This window comes from Oryctolagus cuniculus, chromosome 4 (assembly GCF_964237555.1).
Source record: "Oryctolagus cuniculus chromosome 4, mOryCun1.1, whole genome shotgun sequence".
In the NCBI taxonomy this organism is placed as follows: Eukaryota; Metazoa; Chordata; class Mammalia; order Lagomorpha; family Leporidae; genus Oryctolagus; species Oryctolagus cuniculus.
The window spans coordinates 113,161,789-113,181,631 of NC_091435.1; the positions used below are offsets into that span (position 1 = coordinate 113,161,789).

Consider the following 19,843-nt stretch of genomic DNA (forward strand, 5'->3'; position numbering starts at 1 on the left):
GGCAACAGGACTTGATGCTTGGGTTGCTTTCCCAAAATTGGAACATGTGTAGAAGAATGATCAAACCATGGTAGATAATTGGATCATATTGACTGCAGGTGGGGGGAAGTAGGGTTAGGCTAGAAAAATGATACAGTCTACTAGAAACTTTCCCAAATTATTACTGAACTTTTGGCAGTGAAATTATTTGAAAAAAAAAAAAAAACACTCAAAAAACAAAAAAACAAAAGAAGCAGACAGCAAATGTGGTGGAATGGGAAGGCCATGCCAAGATGGCTGCTGGCAACGGAAACTGCCTGGCAACAGGCTGTGATAGGATAGCTTCGGAAACCACATGACAATGGAGCCTGACTGGCAACAGGCTGTGATTGGATGGCTTCGGAAACCAGATGACAATAGAGCCTGCCTGGCAACAGGATTGGTTAGGGCATAGACTGCCCCTTGACCAGATTGACTGCCTTGACTATTTAAGCTGCTGTACCAACTGAAATAAACGAGTCTGCAGGCTGCTCACCTCTGGCCTGCTTTAACCCGACTCCGGCATTTGTGTGGTGACTCGGTGCCTCTTGCCCCCACCATGCTTCTTCTCTTGGAACGAATCCACAGCAACAGACAAACATGCGACTGAAGGAACTACGAATTTTCCATACTAGGGAGTGTATCTGTGTCCCCTTGATTTCAAAGGTAACTGAAGTTTTGTGGTTTATGGTTTTTGCTGCTGACATTGTTCTATCCTTGCTGTCCCAAGAAAGATGACTAATTCTCTGTTGGCTTTACCTAAGGAAGCAGGCAGAACAGCATGAATCACAATTATAATCTTCCTTTTCTGCTTCATACAAGAAAATTGGCTTATGTATGTGACTTGATAAAACATTTAATTGAGAAGAAGCCTTACTAATTGCATTCAGTGAAGTGAAATGCCCTCTGAATAAGACCGTTTATTGGTTAAATCACATTATCAGCAAAGCTATAAATCTGAAGCATTTCATTCTAATGAGACTTACAGACTTTTCATTCATGCTTTATATAGGTAAAATCAGTCATTGTGTATCAATTTAGCTTTTTGCCTATACACATACACATAAAATTGAAGTGTATCTTAATGTGTAAATGAAATTAAGACAGTTTAGCTTATTTTAATTAGACATTAGTTTTAGGAATTCTTCTATCAGCTTAATGATGACAATCTCTTGGAATTTCTTATGAAGATGTTAGCAAAAGAAGTTAAGAATCCAGCTGTTGGATTTCCTGATTATGATCAGAAAGCAATATAGGATCCATGAGCAGGATTACTCCTGGAAATTTTAAAGAGATAGAAGAGAATTTCATTTGAAAGTGCCACCAGTTCCCCCAGCGCAATAGCCAACCAAGTTTTAGTTTCTCATTACTGTAGTATTGTTAGTGCTCATTTACATTAGTTATAGCTGTAAGAGACAGGATCTTTGTGTCAGAATGTCTTACAATATTGTAATTGCTCATGTGAGTTTCCTTTTGACTTGGAGTTCCCTGAGAGAAGATCCCATGTCTTATTTGCCACTGTGACTTTATTACCTGTAATAAAGTTGCAAAGTAACAGCTAAATAAAGTGGATTGAAGACATAAATGTATTTAGTTCCATGATATAACCAATATATTGCTTAAAATACAAAATTATTTTGTGTAATTCCATTTTGCAATTATATTTAGAGAATAAATTCCTTTAGAATTTCATTCAACATGGTGAGAGCCTAGCTCTCCCAGTTATATTTGAATTTTGGAGGTAGTGCAAATACTTTGGAGCTGTGTTTGAGTGAACAAAGTAGTTGTTCCTACTGCATAACCATTTTTAGGCTTAAATGACCATGGGGCCACTGTTGTGGCTGCTACCTGTGATGCTGGCATCCCATATAAGTGCTGGTTCATGTCCTGGCTGCTTGACTTTTTTTTTTTTTTAAGATTTTATTTATTTATTTGACAGGCCAAGTTACAGACAGTGAGAGAGAGAGAGAGACAGAGACAGAGACAGAGACAGAGACAGAGAGAAAGGTCTTCCTTCTGTTGGTTCACTCACCAAATTGCAGGAGCTGTGCCAATTCGAAGCCAGGAGCCAGGTGCTTCTTCCTGGTCTCCCATGCAGGTGCAGGGGCCCAAGCACTTGGACCATCTTCTACTGCTATCCCAGGCCACAGAAGAGAGCTGGACTGGAAGAGGAGCAACCGGGACTAGAACCGGTGCCCATATGGGATGCCGCTGCCGCAGGTGGAAGATTAACCTAGTGCGCCATGGCGCTGGCCCCGTGGCTGCTCCACTTTGGATCCAGCTCCCTGCTGGGGGCCTGGAAAAGCAATAGATGATGGCTCAAGTCTTTGAGTCCTTGCACCCATGTGGGAGACCTGGAGGCGGCTGCTGTCTTTTGGCTTTGGCCTGTCCCAGCCCTGGTTGTTAGAGCGATTTGGGTAGTGAACCATCAGATGAGATTCTCTTTCTCTCTCTCTCTCTTTCTCAGTAACTCTGACTTTAAATAAATAAATAAATAATTAAAATATTTTTTAAAAAATCAGCAGGAATGAGTAATTAGTGTAGATTTCCGGAATACCTGAAGTCTGAAACATTTTTAAAAGATGATGCAAAAAATGAATCTGTGCTTTTGAGGTGTGGGATGGACTGGACAGGTTATTTTTAACAAAACATTTAAAAAATGTATTGATCAGTTGTTGTATCATTGAAATTATGAGCTAGTAGCCAAAGGAACAACATTGAAAAACTACTCATTTCGTTGTGTAGACACTGACATTGTAATCACCTTCCATTTGGTTACTTCAGTTTTAGTACTACCCTTCTTTAAATCTTGCAGCAAAGCTAAGGCCTATCTTCCAAGACTTATCTTTCCATTAGCTACAGAATAAATCCAAAATACTTGAACTTGGCATTTAAAGCCACTTACTGGATCTTAGTGTCTGTATTTAAACTTATGCTTACTTTTATGCTCTATACACTTTGCACATCAATCAAATTGAACCAGTCACTAGGCCCCTGTTCAAGAACTGTTCTTTCCCATGGTATAGAGTTTTCTTTCAATCCATATCGTCACCTGTAAGGCCCTGCTTTCCTTCAAAGCCTCACTTAAATGCTAGCCAGCTTGAATTCTCTCCTTTTTTCACTTCCTGTATTCTATCTATAAATTTTATGGTCTTATAATTTCTATATTGTTTATCAGTTTATATGTATAGTTCTTATAGACCCTGTTTGACTCTAAGCTATTTGAGCTCAGAAAACAAATCTCTTTGGGTCTTGACTCCTTGATGCCTCTGAACAGTGCCTTGCATGTAACAGAGCTTAATAAATATTTATTGGGGTTATGAGCACATGGGAAAACACATATGAACTGCCAGGACCAAATGGTTTGGGCATTTAAGACTATGGCTACTATGATACTGGTTCATATTTCTTTAACAGGTTTAGGAATTGGAAATTTTATTCATAGAAAAATCTAATAGTTATGCATATGGATTCAGTAACTCAGCATTACAAAGTAGATGATTAGAGAACCATAAATAATTGGGATACCCAGGAAATAGGCTGTTCTGAATAATTTAATTTTCTGGTTAACTCAGAGTTAAGCAAAGAATCCTTTTTGTTTCATTTCTTACTGAAGAATTCTTTCTAAAATATGCTAATTCTGGTCCGTGGCAAAGAGCATCATTGAAAGTTTTCTGTGATAAATGAGACTATTAAAATGCCTTAAGGTAAATTATTACATACCTTAATTCTCATTTTACATTGCTCTATAGTTTTTTGAATTTGAAATTAAATCTCAAAGATTCTTTTCATATCACAGTATATATTCTTGGACTTTTTTTATGGGTCAATCTATATCTTTTTTTTTAAGATTTATTTTATTTATTTGAAAGATAGAGTTATATAGAGAGGTAGAGATAGAGAAATCTTCCATCTGCTGGTTCACTCCTCAGATGGCCGCAACAACCGGAGCTGTGCCGATCTGAAGCCAGGAGCCACGAGCCTCTTCCAGGTCTCCCACACAGGTGCAGGAGCCCAAGGACTTGGGCCATCTTCCACTGCTATCCCAGGCCATAGCAGAGAGCTGGATTGGAAGAGGAGCAGCCTGGACTAGAACTGGTGGCCATATGGGATGCCGGCACTTCAGGCCAGGGTGTTAGCCAGCTGCACCACAACGCCGCCCCCCTATCCATTTATATATCCCTGTCAAAAACTGATACATTGCTTAACGATGAATGCATTCTGAGAAATGTGTTTTTAGGCGATTTGGTCATTTTTGTGAACATCATAGAGTGTACTTATAGTCTTATACAAATGAAAACAGCTACAATTTCACTAGACGATGTTATGGACCACAGAATGATATATGGTCTATTGTTGAGCAAAATGTTTTTGGTACATGACAATATATACTTTTCTAATCTTAATCATAAAGAGCCAAAATACATGCTTTAGTTTGTCTTAATAAATACATTTTCACTTTGATTTGAATTTTTCTCCATTCTTTTGTTATGCAGAAGACTTTAAAAATTCATGGAAAATTGAATTAAAGGATAATTCTATTTTGGTGCAAAAAGTTTTGTAATCTGTGTATAGCTTTTTTTGAAATGCATATGTAAATTTTCGTGAAATTTCAGTTCCATCAAATATGTTACACTTAAATTGTTTTAGTATAAATTATTTACATAACATATATAGCATAATACATGATAGATTTGTTTAGGACTTCACTCAACTTTTCCCTCATAAAGATGTCTGGTTTTAAAACTTTCTGAATTATGTGTGATTTTGCATTTGTAACATACTGCTTTATCTCTGGCATAATGCTTTTGTCTTTGTCATTTTTTCAGGGTTTTCACAAATCAGAATAATTTTTGGACAATATTAAAACAAAAATTATGAATACCAAAGATTTTGTAGTTCTTCCATGGGGAAAACCTGGAAATTCTATAAAACTGAAATACAAGTGAGTATACATATATATATATATATATGTTACATATATATTTCTTAAATAGAAGTGGTTACAAAAGTTTATATATATTGTAATTTAAACTGTTCTTCTGACATTGTTCAGAGTTAAACTCAAATACTGTGAATTCTATCTCCATTTAATCACATAGCTGTGTGTTTCTGTAAGAAACTGTTTGAATTTTTATGAATCTATCACAGTTACAAAATCGAAAAAAAGTATTTATTGTATTTATTGAAAATAAATGTATTTATTCTACAAGAATTAAATGGTGGGTTCAGATTCTATGAGAGCAATATAAAAGAAAGTTAAAAATATCTTGTGACCCTTATTCAAAGATAAAAAAGAATCACCCCGAAATTTAGACAGAAATTGAAATTAGGGAGATGGCTAGGGTGAGGGAAACTTAAACATGGAATACAAAGCACTACATATCCTAGCCAGCTGCAGAGTTAAAGGACATTATGCAGAATACACCTTTCCTGAGAAGGCTGCTTTCTGTGCCTGGTTGACTGGCACATGCATTTTGCTGGAGCCAAGCAATTCAAGGTATCCTGGAATTCCTTGTTATTGCAGAACTCAAACAACTTTCCCGTTGAGATCATCTAGAGCACTGACAATCCTATGGTTATTCCTCTAAAATCTCACCAAAGGCCAGCCAGCACAGGTTGGGGGACAGACTGTCAGTTTTTAATATTACTTTCCGAGTCTCCTGCTTCAAATCAACACACCCATGGTTTCTCCAAGTCTTTAGAGCCTTCCTAATGTTCTATTCACCTTTGAGACATGGAGTGTAAAAGCGTTGTGTGAACTGGAAAATCTTATGCCAGTATATGGCATTATCATCATTAGGAAATTTATTTTTAGTGCAGAGAGGAGCTCCCTTTGGCTAAGTTCTTTTATCTTTAGATCTCAGACTTCCGTTTCTGTAGCAACTGTCTTCCTGTCCTGGTGCCAGAAGGTGGGCCCTTTTTGCATGTTCAGGTAGCCCTTGTGCTTCTTCGCTGAGAGGACCAGCACACTAAATTGCAGTCACCTTTCTACTCGTGTTTATTCCCCTGTTGTGTCTCGTATCTTGTCACCATCATAGTGCTCATTTGCAGTAAGAGCTGAATTTCTCCATGTACAGTAGATACAATGAAAACAATGACTCCCTCTGTATTTTGTCCAGCTTTGCTGAACCCACTGGCAGCCTTTGCTTTCTGTCCCTTTCTGGATATTTCCTTGGGTTGTATCTACATGGGGATACACCCTTGGCCCACCTTACTCTTTGGTGACAGATCGCCACATCTATAAATTAGTTTCCTTTTCTATCTCCATTATTCTTTAGCTTGGTTTCTCATCCATAGCATGCCTGGGTGCCTATGCTATTTGATTATAGTAAAATATTAATGTAAAAATGATCAATAAATATTTAAGCTCATGATAGATAATAAAATCTAAAGGATTAGATTGTCTTTGCTCTTTGAAAGTGTCAAATAACTAACGCTGCTAATAAGCGAGAATTAGAAAATGGAGAGTAACTTGTGTCAAAAGGTTGATGGACTTCAGATTTAATATCAAAATCTCTTGCACAAGAATGACCTACATCAGAACCTTAACAGGGTCTGTCTTCTAATTGGCTTCAAATAAGCTCTGTTTTCCTTCCTCATTATACATATGTGCCATAAAGGTAGAGATTGATTTGAGGGCCCCACGATGATCAGTTCCATAAAAGATGTATATTTTGCCAGTATAGAAAAAGTGTTTTTAAAAAGATTTATTTATTTATTTGAAAGAGTTACACACACACACACACACACACATACACACAGAGAATCTTCCATCTGCTAATTCATTCACTAATTGGCCACAATGTCCGGAGCTGTGCCTATCTGAAGCCAGGAGCCAGGAGCTTCTTCCAGGTCTCCCATGTGGGCGCAGGGGCCAAGGACGTGGGCCATCTTCCACTGCTTTCCCAAGCCATAGCAGAGAGCTGGATTGGAAGTGGAGCAGCCAGGATTTGAACTAGCGCCCATATGGGATACTGTCACTGCAGGCGGTGGCTTAACCCACTACGCCAGAGTGCTGGCTCCTAAAAAAAAATGTTCTGAATGCTGTTCTTCATACTGCTTGAACAAATTAGAGGGAAGCTGTTGAGAAAATTAGAAAATACTTTTTCCTTTTGTTTTTCTATTTTGTGCCATGTATGTTTGTGTATATGTAAAGATGTGGCCCATGTATATAGTGAATTATTATTTTAAACCTTCATCAGTATAATAAGGTAAGCAAAAGTCCAAGACTGAAGAGATACCTTGCTTTAGGTGAATATTAACAGAAGGCAAATATGAACTTTAGGAACCATACTTCAAGAAGTACAAAGGAAACCATTGAAATATTTGATCATTTATTTATTATTAATATTTTAATTTAAAAGTGAAAGACTATATGAAATTACTTTGCCTCTGGTTCTTTTTTTGTTTTTGTTTAATCCAAGTGAACATTCCATATTTAAATCTTCAGAAATGCTCAAGAATTGCGAATGGAGAAGGTACGGTTAGAAATGGAAAATGAAGAGATGGAAAAGAAACTACAAAAATTCCGATCTGCAAGGAGCAAAGAAAAGGAGGAAATAGGGTGGGTGAAATTTTTAATGAATTTTAGAAGAATAAACTGATTAAAAGGAAAAACTTGCTTTGTATACTATTGTCTTCCAATAAATGTGTTTAGTGGATGGATAATTTCTGACTATGCCACTCTCATGAGGCATATTGTTTTTTCAAATTACAATTGCTTTTTTGCCTTCTGAATTTATTTGGTCTTATCCTTTTTTTAAAAGATTTATTTATGTATTTGAAAGTCAGAGTTAGAGAGAAGCAGAGGCAGAGAGAGAGAGAGATCTTCCATCCTCTGGTTTACTCCCCAATTGGCCACAACGGCCAGAGCCTATCCGAAGCCAGGAACTAGGGGCTTCTTCTGGGTCTCCCACATGAGTGTAGGGGCTGAAGCACTTGGGCCATCTTCCATTGCTTTCCCAAGCCGTAGCAGAGAGCTGGATCGAAAGTGGAGCAGCTGGGATTCGAACCAGTGCTCACATGGGATGCTGGCACTGTAGGCGGCGGCTTTACCTGCTATGCCACAGCACCTACTCCTATTCTTTCTTACTTCTCTTCTTACATTAAGATTCTGAGCGATCTATGCTTTGGAAGTTTAGGACTACAAGACATGCTGTGCCCTTTGCTCTTAGAGGATTGTTATCCACAGCAAATAAAAACTGGTTTATGGTGGTGAACATAGCGGTTATGATGCTTCTTCCTGCACTCACATCACATATTGGAAAGCCTGGGTTCCAGTCCCAGATCTGCTCTGGAGCCCAGTTTCCTGCTAATGTACACTCTGGGAAGCAGCAGGTGGTGGGTCCCTACCACCAATGGGAGACCTGAATTGAGTTCCTTGCTCCCAGCTTCAGCTGGGCTAGCTGTTGTAGATATTTGGGTGGTGAACCTGCAGTACAGAAATTTCTCTCTCCTTTTCTCTTTCTTTCTGCCTCCCAACTAAACAAAGATTTTTTAAAAAGGAAACAAGTTTATATTTAGGACCATTTATATTTATTAAAGATTTTTTTTGGGGGAAAAGTATACATGTATGCATATTAGAAGCACTAAAAACCTCAAGTGTATTTGAAATGTTTTTAGCAAATGCCAGTTTTTGAAATTTTATTAATGATAAATCAAATATTATGCTCATATATCTTATATGAAATTTACTGAGACTTGCTTTATTATAAAGATAATAAATATGATAAAAGTCAATTTGAACTGACAGTTATAAAAATCATCTCTTAGCTCTAGACTGACTGATTAAATTTGTTGCTGTAAATGTATTATCTTTATATGTGTATATAACATGTGTATGTAAACCCCTGTATATGAATGTATGCATGCTTTAAGAGTGTGTGTGCCCTGTTTTTACAAATGAAATTGTCTCCCACATGGGTGCAGGAGCCCAAGCACTTGGGCCACCTTCCACTGCTTTCCCAGGCGGGGAGTGGGGTCAGAAGTAGAGCAGCTGGGACCCAAACTTATGCCAATATTGAATTCTGGCTTTGCAGGTGGAAGTGTAACCCCAAATGCCACAATACTGTCCCTGGAAGTTGTTTTTGTGTGTTTTGCTGCTTTTCACTTAACGATCCAGTGGCCATTTCTTTTCCCTTTACTGATTTTTACTTAATTTGTACTCCTCAGTGGATGGTGGTATTCATCTGGTAATCAAATTTCTGGAATCAGCTTCCTGAGTTTTCCTTAGCGGCAGAAACTTTTCTAGGAGTTTTTTAAACATCCTAAAGTTTGACCGAGTTTTCAGCATAGTTACACTGTTCTCTAAGGTCAGACAGACAGTAAGTGTCATAGCCAGAATGAGAACCTGCCACTCACTGGTCAGGAGGGCAGAAGTCCAGTGTTCTCATCCTGGCTGTATTATTTATCATTGGTGTGACATTGGGCAAGTTGTTTTCTCATTGATTTTGAAATGGGAATTGGATTCTGGGTCCTGGTGACTTCAAATAGAAGTGCTTTGAAAGCGGTAAAATTCAAAAACTCACCGTTTATTTATTTATTTATTTTCAATTTTGGTCATCTTTCAACTTGGCCGCTCATTTGAAGTCTTAGGAAGAAATTCATCACTTAGGAGATCTGCTGAGTATTTTTGGATGTTGCTTTGCTTCATTTTCCTCTTGATGTTTTATGAATTCTCAGCTTTCAAAGTTGCGTGACAACCTGTAAAGGTTCCTATAAATCAATAAAGCTATCTTTAGTCATTGTAAATGTCAAAAAATAGATGGAATTCTTCATCTGTGTTTGGACATGTTACTTTTATTCATTTCTCAACAACAGTCACAAATATAGTGGAGCTATATTTTCAAATTACTGAGGATATTGGAGCATTATTGATATTTCATTTTCATTTTGTGGTGTTTTGTTGCATGTTAGCAACTGAATTTCCATTTCCTGAAACAAGGAAAATATATTTGTTTTCATTAAAAGGAGAAATGTTTTTTGTGATTACATTTTGTGTTATTTATATATATTGAAGGTCAAGTGGATATCACTGGAAGTCTGGAAAAGTGGGCAAATTGAGTAATCAATCACACATGATGCTGCAAAATAAAGGAAATTCTATTAAGGTAACAAGATGTGATTTGATTCTCGGGCAATTTGCTAAGCAAGAAGATATAAATTATGTTTTCAGATCTTGGATTCCCTCCATACTCAGGAATTCACTATTCTTATCTTAATAACTTTGCATAATAGTCAATATTTGATTCATTTTTATGGTAAATACACAGCCTTCATTTTTCATATTTTTGTTTTTCATCTAAAGTTCATTTTAAAAAATTTGCCTTGAGGTGAATTTCTGTATTCTCATTTTTTCCAAATTTCAAATGGCCTTTATCCGTGCAGCTCAGTTCTGGTTTAAAGTATGTGAAATAGTTCTATATAATTCTATATTAAAGTGAAAGCTAATGTTATTGATATGACAAGTGATATACTTTATTTCTACATTTATATATTATATCGTGTTTATTGGTTTTACATTATTTTGAATAATGCTCATGAATATATAGTTTGTTCCATGTGTGAGAATCTGCTTTCTGTGTATTTCTGGAAAAATGGTTTTTTTTCAGTTTCCCAGCTATATATTTACTTTATCTTACCTTTTATTAAACATATAAATTAACCTTATATTTATTTAAAATTAAAACCAGGTAAAAGTTTTTGCAAAAAAGAAACTATTTTGCTTCTGAATTCTATAGTATAAGATCCATGACTTTGTAAATTTTAACTTACATGGCTTTTTATTTTTTATATACCTATCATTAAATTTTCATTGAATCAATTGGTATCCACAAATGTCTTACTCATTACTTCTAAACTTTTTGGCATTGCAAAAGCATTTTACTGTGTGGTGTCATTCCCTTAATCAGATAGGTTAATTTTTAGGGTAAAAGTTTTATAATCTACTTTTCATTTTTCATTATCTTGCCAATGTAGTGTTCTGTGTTTCAGATATTATCATAAATATATTAAAAGTGCTGACTATTCATGGTTATTAACTTTGTAATTATTAACTTAATAAGTTTATTAAATGCTTTCTTTCTCTTATAATGAGTTTTTTTTTTTTTTTAAGATTTATTTGAAAGACAAAGTTACAGAGAGGCAGAGGCAGAGAGAGAGAGAGGAGTCTTCCATTCACTGGTTCACTCCCAAATGGCTGCAATGGCCAGAGCTGGGCCAATCCAAAGCCAGGAGCCAGGAGTTTCTTCTAGATTTTCCATATGGGTGCAGGAGCCCAAAGACTTGGGCCATCTTCTACTGCTTTCTCAGGCCATATCAGAGAGCTGGATTAGAAGTGGATCAGCCAGACTTGAACCCATGTGGGGTGCCAGCACTGCAGGTGGCAGCTTTACCCACTATGCCATAGGACTGACCCTAAATAAGTTATCTCTGCTCTCAAGGAGTTCCTAATTTAAAGTAAAGATGAGGTGCATAAAAATAAATATTTATGGTAAAGTTCAGTATGTAATTTTTTTGCCATAATCATTTAGCATATGCACAATCTGCTTGAGAAATAATAGTTTGGTTCTATGAATATTTGAGATTCTACTGGGTATATTTAAAAGAAAAACAGTGAATAAATCGGAATCCAAATCCCTACAAATCTTATAAATAAGTGGGAGGTTGAGAATATAGAGGGTTGTGGAGCTGTGGAAATGGGTCTCAAAAGAAAGATTGGGCAGGAGGATAGAAGGATGTGAATATTAACCTCGGTAGTGTTGATGTGTTGCATTTGTTTAAGGGAATTCCATGACAGTCTTTGAGCAAAAGAGTAGTAAGCAAAGATAGTAATTCATGATGAGTGATCTCGTTCAAACATCCAGTGAATTTGGAGCTGTTAAAGTATGGAGCAAGTGGTCTCTAAACTGTTTTGAACATGAGACACACGAGAAAAGAATATATTTTGAGTATAGACTTCCTATATATGTACTACTGTTTGTTTTGCTTTTGTATACTTAATTTTTTCTTTTATTCTTAACTTACATGTAAAAATTTCACATATGTATAGGGTACCATGCAGTGTTTTTATACATATCTAATTGAGATAAATACTTCTGTCTCCTCCAAAGTACATTCATATATAGAATTTATTTATATATACTGTTACTAAAATATATATTATCTGCATTATAAAACAAAATATGGAAATTAGAATGTGATAAACAGAAATATAAGTAAATGTTTTATTTTTACTCTCCTTTTTATGAGCTCCTTTGGGCAGACATGCTACTTTGCAGGCCACTGGTATAGAGGCAGAAAGACTATTAGGAAGAGTTTAAATAATCTGGAGGTCAGATGAAAGAATTCTGAATTAGAATGATGGCAGAAGATATAAAGGGAAGTAAGGAACCAAAAAATAGTGAGAAAGGAGAACAGGAAGTCAAGCATACTTTTTGTTACATGCTGGGCTGGCTAGGAGATAGCATAAGGAAAGGCATTAGAATTATTTGGGATGTACATTTAGAGTTTTGTTTGAATACTCACATGATGGGAAACTGAGAGGGTAAATGAGCTCCCTAAGAATTTGTAAAGAGGAGAAACTTCTGAAGAATGGAAGCTCAAGAAATCCGGTGGATGGAATATGGGGGCAAAATGAGCATTAATATTTAACACCACTCAACGGTTTAGCCTTTTTCCCCTTTTTATGTTTTCCTCATGAAGTGCTTCTGTCAGTCCTAAGAGCACTTGTTATTATTCAGGGTCCTTAGATCAAGTAACTCAACATCAAGTAAATGCTGAAGGTCTGGCATCAGAACTGAGACTTGAATGCAGGCCCTTTAGGCTTGTTATTAGATAACTGGCCCATTCTTATGTGAAGGGTGAACTCAAGAGGCTTCCATAGCCTTGGCCGCTCATGACAAGAGCCTCCGGTGATTACTGACGTCATAAATAAGAGTGTCAGTTGTTAAATCAACAACAGGAGTCACTGTGCACTTACTCCCCATGTAGGATCTCTGTCCTTAATGTGTTGTACTATGTGAATCAATGGTATAACTAGTACTCAAACAGTACTTTATAATTTGTGTTTCTGTGTGGGTGCAAACTGTTGAAATCTTTACTTAGTATATACTAAATTGATCTTCTGTATATATATAAAAAAAGAAAAAGTATATCAGGAGTAGATTTGCTGCAGTACAATTTTATAGAAGGTCAAGTAAAGGAGGGCATTTTTAGAACATATGGAGGGGCCAGCGCTGTGGCGTAGCAGGAAAAGCCACCTCCTTCAGTGCCGGCATCCCTTATGGGCATTGGTTCGAGACCTGGCTGCTCCACTTCCGATCCAGCTCTCTGCTATAGCCTGAGAAAGCAGTAGAAGATGGACCCAGTCCTTGAGCCCCTGCACCCAAGTGGGAGATTGGAAGAAGCTCCTGGCTCCTGGCTCCTGGCTTCAGATCAGCACAGCTCTGGCCATTGCAGCCATCTGGGGAGTGAACCAGCGGATAGAAGACCTCTCTCTCTCTCTGTCTCTCTGTCTCTCTCTCTCTCTCTGTCTCTCTCTCTGTCTCTGTCTCTCTCTCTCTCTCTCTCTCTGCCTCTTCTTCTCCCTGGTTTAACTGTGACTTTCAAATAAAATAAATAAATCTTAAAAAAAAGAACATATGGAGAAGTCAATATTGTCAAGTACATTGCATAGTGAAGAGAGTTTTGAGTATCAGTTAGATCAGTGTTTCTCAATGGGACAATTTTGCTTCCCAGGAGACGTTTGGCAATGTCTTGATGACGATTTCAGTTGTTACCACTGAGAAGTTTGTGCTTTGTCCAGGCAGTCAGCCTAACTTAAGCTGCTTGCATCCCACACTGGAGCACTTGGGTTTAATATTTGACTCCAACTCCAGACCCCACAATGCAGACCCTGGGAGGCAGCAGTGATGATTCAAGTGACTGAGTGTCTGCCACCCATGTGGGAGAACTGAATTATGTTCCCAGCCCTTAGATTTGGTTCCAGCCCAGTCCTGGCCCTTGCAGATAACGGCGGAGGGAACCAGTGGGTGGAAGCCCTCTGTATGTATGTCATTTTCTATATCTCTTAAATTAAAAACAGAAAATAGAAACATCCTGAAACACACAGGAAAGCCACCATCATAAAGAATTTTGTGGTCAAAAATATCAGTAGTGCTGAAGTCCTCAAACCCTGTATGAGACTAATAGATTAACATTTTGACTCTTTTCATCATCAGCTTGGTGATCTTGGGTAAGTCGCTTAACCTTTCTGAGTCTCTATTAACACATTTATAAACTTACACAATAAATACCAACTAACAGCTTCACACAGTTTTGAGCAATATGTGAGACAATATATGTGAAACCAGTTTGCACATTAAAATCCCTCTTATGGAGAATGGGATTTTTTTAAAAACTGAGTTTGATGATTGAGACTTTATCAGATGTGAAAATATATTTCAAGTGGTTGAAAAGGAAGGCTAGGAGACCATGAGGGGAGAAAAAAGGGTGGACTTTCAAGGGTTTAATAGGATCTAAGAAAAACTTTATTACACGTTTTTTTTTAGGACTGGGGAGAAGATGTGAGCATTTGTGGGCTGAGGGAGAGACATGCTGGTAAAGGACAGATTGCAGATTCAGGTGGGAAAAGTGCCGGTTACTAGGGATATGGTTTTTTAAAAGATGGTTCATCACAGGAAGAAGCATACTTTCTTTTTGTCCTGAGGTGAGATGGATGGGAGAGAAACCGATGAGAGTAAAAAAGTAAATTTTAGAGGTTGTGTTTGATAGATGGAAAGTGTTAGAACCTGTGGAAAATTGTAATGGGAAGACCTTGACATTGCTGGTAAAGTTGAAGTCACTGTTATCTGCTCGGGGTATGGAAGGATGAATTTCAGTTCTTGGGAATGGTGAAAGTTTGGAATAGCTACTGTGGGAATCATGGTTGGGGTTTAGGAGAAAATGAATAAATGGACCGCTGAAAAGCCATAGGACCCACTGAGGATATTCAGGACGGATTTTATGGGAGCTCTTTGGTATTATTTCATCATAGTAGTGGGTAGATATGGGAGGTCTAGGAAGAAGGAGGTACGATGATTGAGGTTAGAGAAATTCTGCATTTGGGATTTTGAAGGTGTGTCCAGTCACAATGCTGCTTAGGTACAAGGTTTGATCATAATGGTGGGCTGAGAGGCATTGAAATGTTCACAAGTAGCCAGCATGTTGGAGAGTCTTCAGTCCCAGGATGTCAGGTGAACATGGACATTGAAATCTTCAAGGCTATCAGAGGAATGCTGAGTAGACTGCTGAAGTTCAGGTGGAGGAGGACCACAAGAGTTGGTCAAGGCAATAAATGGATGGTGGAGACCTCCAGAAGAGATGACTTTGCTGACTGATGATAGCGGAACAGTATTCTGGAAGCAGCACTGAAAAGCATACAGGAAAAAGAAATATTTTTTCTTCTGTCCTGGTAAGTGAAAGGCAGTGGAAAAGGAGCTCAATCCTTTGGAAAGCGCATTGGAGGAGGTTGTGTTTAAGGAAAGGTGGATGTCCATGAATGTGAAGTTTTGGATGAAACATTTTTGGAAAAGATTTAAAGCAGGGTCAAGGGATCTTTTTTTTTTTTTTTTTCTACCAAGGGCTATTTGAATATTTATAACATCATTAGTGGGCCATACAAAATTACCAACTTAAAGATTAGCCTGCTGTAGACTTATTGAATTTCCCGGTCTGCTGGTGGTTGCCTCGGCAGGGCCAGCCCAGAGGATTTCATGGACCTTAAATGGTCTGCAGGCCAGATGTTCCCCACTCCTGATTTAAAGCATAAGATAGTTAAAATAATGTTTCATAGGGGCCCTGTGGAGGAGGAGGGGAGCCTAGGTGGGTGAGCAATCAGTAGAAAATAGCAAAGGTTCAGCAGATAATTTGGATTGGGGGTGAGAATATCTGCAGTGGTGGCCTGGTGTGGCAGGTTTAGGCATTGGTAGGAGTTTGGAAGCATTTGTGAATGCTGAGGAGGCTGATGTGTCAGCAGAGCCTGACCCCATGGCTCATGTGATAGTCTGTGTGGTACCTCCAATGAACTGCTCTAGACATTGGAAACACCCTTCAATGCCAGCTTGTACAGATGTGAGTTAATAAAGCATAAGCTTCAGTATTAAATTTGTGATTATTTTGATATACACACATATACATGCATCCATGTATGTGTATATGTATCTGGATATGTGTATGTATATATGTATACATGTGTGTGCATGTGTTCATCCTTGCTCTGTTCCTACTCTGCACCCAGCCCTTTCTCAAACAAATTGAAATCAGACTTCACAGGCACTTGTACTTTAGCTGGGAGCAGTTTGTTCACTGAAACATTTTTGTGCATTTTGCATCATTTGACGTGAATATGGCCATATTCATAGAACAGAGAAACTTTATTCATAATAGTAAAAAAATTACAAAATTTCCCTACTAATGGGTTTATTTTGTCTTGGCATATCTATTCATTGTGTCCAGGTAGCCTGAATCCACACCGATCATGTTGTAATTCAGATGTATCATTAAGGTAATCATATTGGGTAATTTGGTTATGAAAAAGGAGATTAAATTATCTGTAACTTGTATAACATTTCCAATTTAAAATTGAAAGTATGATTCATACCCAAGTTGATTATTTCAATTCTATTTTCTTTTCTGCTGTGTTTGGTGCAGAAAACATCTGAATGGCTCCTGCAAAGAATATGAACAATAAGTGTCCCTTTGAAGCAGAACCACTAGACTCACAGAGAATAATTAGGCCTAAATTTTCAAAGATGACTGCAGTTGGTACAGCCATGGATATAGAAACAGTCATTGTTCTCGTATTCTCATGTACAAATTGAGCAATTGAGCATGCAAATTGCAAACTGAAAACTAAGCATGAATTGACAATGTCTGTATAAATGCACACCATTCACCATGTTCATTTGTGTACTTTAAATGTTAGTCTAATAAGATCAAGGCAATTGGCAACTCCTTTTTATTTCCTAGACTGTTAAGATCCCAGAATTTTTAAGTTATTATTTATTTGAAATACCTGCTAGTAAATTTTACTTACTCAGTTTTTCTGGCTACAATGTAGGAAAGTCAGAGATCATAAATATTATATTTGAAGATTAAGTTTATGATGCTTAAACCTATGGTTCTCTAAATTGGACAAATTGGCTTGTGCAGTGTATAAGCAGACTCAGTCAGAATTAAGTTTAGATTCAGGATGCACAAATATTAAGCTTTGTGGATTTCAGAAAGAGCTGAAATAGAAAATATTTATTGAATCTTTGCAATATTTAGATACTAGCTTTCCTTAGAATCATTTTATGTAATATATGGCTGTTTTTGTTTAAATATATATTTTTTTAAAAATGGTTTATATATATTTCCAAAATTGATTTTCTTTTTAATGAATTTTCTCTTTAATAAATTGAAAGGTCTATATTTGCTTTACTGATGATCTACTAATTTTATATTGTTATTTAAAAATAAATTCTTGTTCAACATAAATCATAATGGTATAGCTTTCCAATGTTTTTGTTAAAACTTAATCTTTCTTTGAATTAGAGAATATTTATATGACAAATAGTATCTATCTCATTAATACAGCTTTCAGCCGGAAATGTGAGATTAAAGTTACTGAAGGAGCAGATCCAAGGTAAATAATTTGTCACTGTATTAGTAGATGCTAAAGATACAATTAATTTTGTTTTTTCACTTGAATTACATTTATTATTAAAGTGCTATAGTTGTTCATACAGTATAAACAATTCTAAACTCCAAAATGATGATAATTTGACTTTCAAAGTAAATTTTATTCAGGTTGATATTTTTGAGGATGGTCTTATTTTCTGTCAAGAAATTTCATCCTAGAACATGATTATAGTAACTGCATTTTTTTTCAAAAGCTAGGACTTCCATAGCACTGATACTTAAACTTCACTGATGTAATCTTTTAACCAGGAAGATAATTTATCAGTGTAAAGTTATTTGAAATTCTGTATGAAATTAAAAAATATTGAAAAATTATCTAATATTTTAAATTTTTAAAAAATAGCAAAAAATTCAAATTTATAATAATTTTTTTCTTTCTTTCTTTTCTTTCTTTCTTTCTTTTTTTTTTTTTTTTTTTTTTTGACAGGCAGAGTAGACAGTGAGAGAGAGAGACAGAGAGAAAGGTCTTCCTTTTGCCGTTGGTTCACCCTCCAATGGCCGCTGCAGCCAACGTGCTGCGGCCGGCGCACGGCGCTGATCGTAGCCAGGAGCTGGGTGCTTCTCCTGGTCTCCCATGGGGTGTAGGGCCCAAGCACTTGGGCCATCCTCCACTGCACTCCCTGGCCACAGCAGAGAGCTGGCCTGGAAGAGGGGCAACTGGGACAGAATCCTGTGTGCGGTGCTGTAGGCAGAGGATTAGCCTATTGAGCCGTGGTGCCGGCCCAAATTTATAATAATTTTAAATTAATTGTTTTTCTGGAAGACAAATGCATTTAATAATTTAGTAGATTTTCAAAATTAAATATAACACAGTGTAAATAGTTAAAATGTTATAAATGTTTAGAGTTTATTCTTGGTTGATTTCAGTTTGATTCAGAGATGGGAAAGAATGCCATAAGAATTCCATCAAGAGCATGGCCTTTAACATTCATGGTTCTGTATGTTCAGTTCAAGTGAGTTTGAAGTAGAATGGATATGAGTGAGGTGTGGCCTATATTCATGGGACCTGGTGGGGACTACAATGGGCCCTGCATCCTACTTATAGATTAGACTTGGCTATATTTCATTTTTATAGGGCAAGAAATATTTAAATAATATTTGAGAATTTGGGTATGTAAATGCTTTTCATTGCTTTTTCAGTCAGAAAACTAAATATCATATTCTAAAGGGTTGTTCTGACATTTATTTTTCTTCCAGAGTCAGAGAAAAAACCATTTAATTATAAAATGGCAAATTCTTCCAGAAGTGAAAAGCCCAAGATAAAAGGGAAAGTTTGCGGCCAGTGTGAGGACAAAGCTGCTCTACTAGTATGTACCAAGAATAAGTAATTGGCATAGAATTTTCAATGAGCTAGCACACCTCTCCATCTTAATCTGCTTTAGCAATCTGATGCTTTTCCTCCATTATTGTTACATGAGTGACATGTGCATGCTGCCAAGTGAGGCCAACATCTATACTTCCTCAGTGAATTCAGTGAGACTCATTCTGTCATTTTTGTTCAAGGAGGTCACCTTACATCTTGTCCTTTCTCCTTTGGATCATGCATGTTGGCACACAAACATGTTGCAGTGTCTCCCATCAAAAACCAAAACCAAAACCAAAACGAAATTTAAAACAAAAAGTTTCTTAAACTCCAGATCTCTCTATACACCCTATTACAGTAATACTCTACTGAGGAATTATTTATATTGGCTCCTATATTTGTTGAAGTATAATTTACTTAGTGTGAAATGGACTGATCTTAAATGTACGATTAAATACCTTTTGATAAATGTATACAGTATGTAGATTATTATCTGCAGCCCAGATAGTTCCCATTGTACCTCTTCTAGACACAAAGACAATTATTGTAATTTTTATCACCTTAGGTTTAGCAGAGCCTTCTCTTGAACTTTATATTGATGAAATGACATAATTTGTGTATTTTGGTTTCTTTTCCTCCATATGGAGATTGAACCATGTTATTGAATTTAACTGTAGTGTGTGCATTTGTATTATTGAGTAATATTCTAGCCTATGTATTTACTACTTTTGCATATTGATTCACATATGGAATGCCATTTGGATTTTTTCAGCATTCTAAATTTTTTTCTATTATGTG

General features: G+C 36.7%; 1 protein-coding gene across 3 annotated transcripts in view; it reads left to right on the top strand.

Annotated features, from left to right (window-relative positions):
• Positions 1-444: 444 nt before the first annotated feature.
• Positions 445-19,843, top strand: part of ZBBX (zinc finger B-box domain containing) — a 160,523-nt gene continuing 141,124 nt past the window's right edge. Inside the window, exons 1-6 of one of the 3 annotated variants that reach the window (XM_070073199.1) lie at positions 445-684; positions 4,848-4,963; positions 7,472-7,585; positions 10,040-10,130; positions 17,638-17,686; positions 18,940-19,049. In XM_070073199.1, the coding sequence (XP_069929300.1) occupies positions 4,896-4,963; positions 7,472-7,585; positions 10,040-10,130; positions 17,638-17,686; positions 18,940-19,049 (432 nt within the window). In that variant the 5' untranslated portion in view covers positions 445-684; positions 4,848-4,895. Of the gene's footprint in view, positions 685-4,847; positions 4,964-7,471; positions 7,586-10,039; positions 10,131-13,649; positions 15,473-17,637; positions 17,687-18,939; positions 19,050-19,843 lie in introns of those variants that run through there. The other 2 variants (XM_051818752.2, XM_017346893.3) reach the window with 2 other exon arrangements.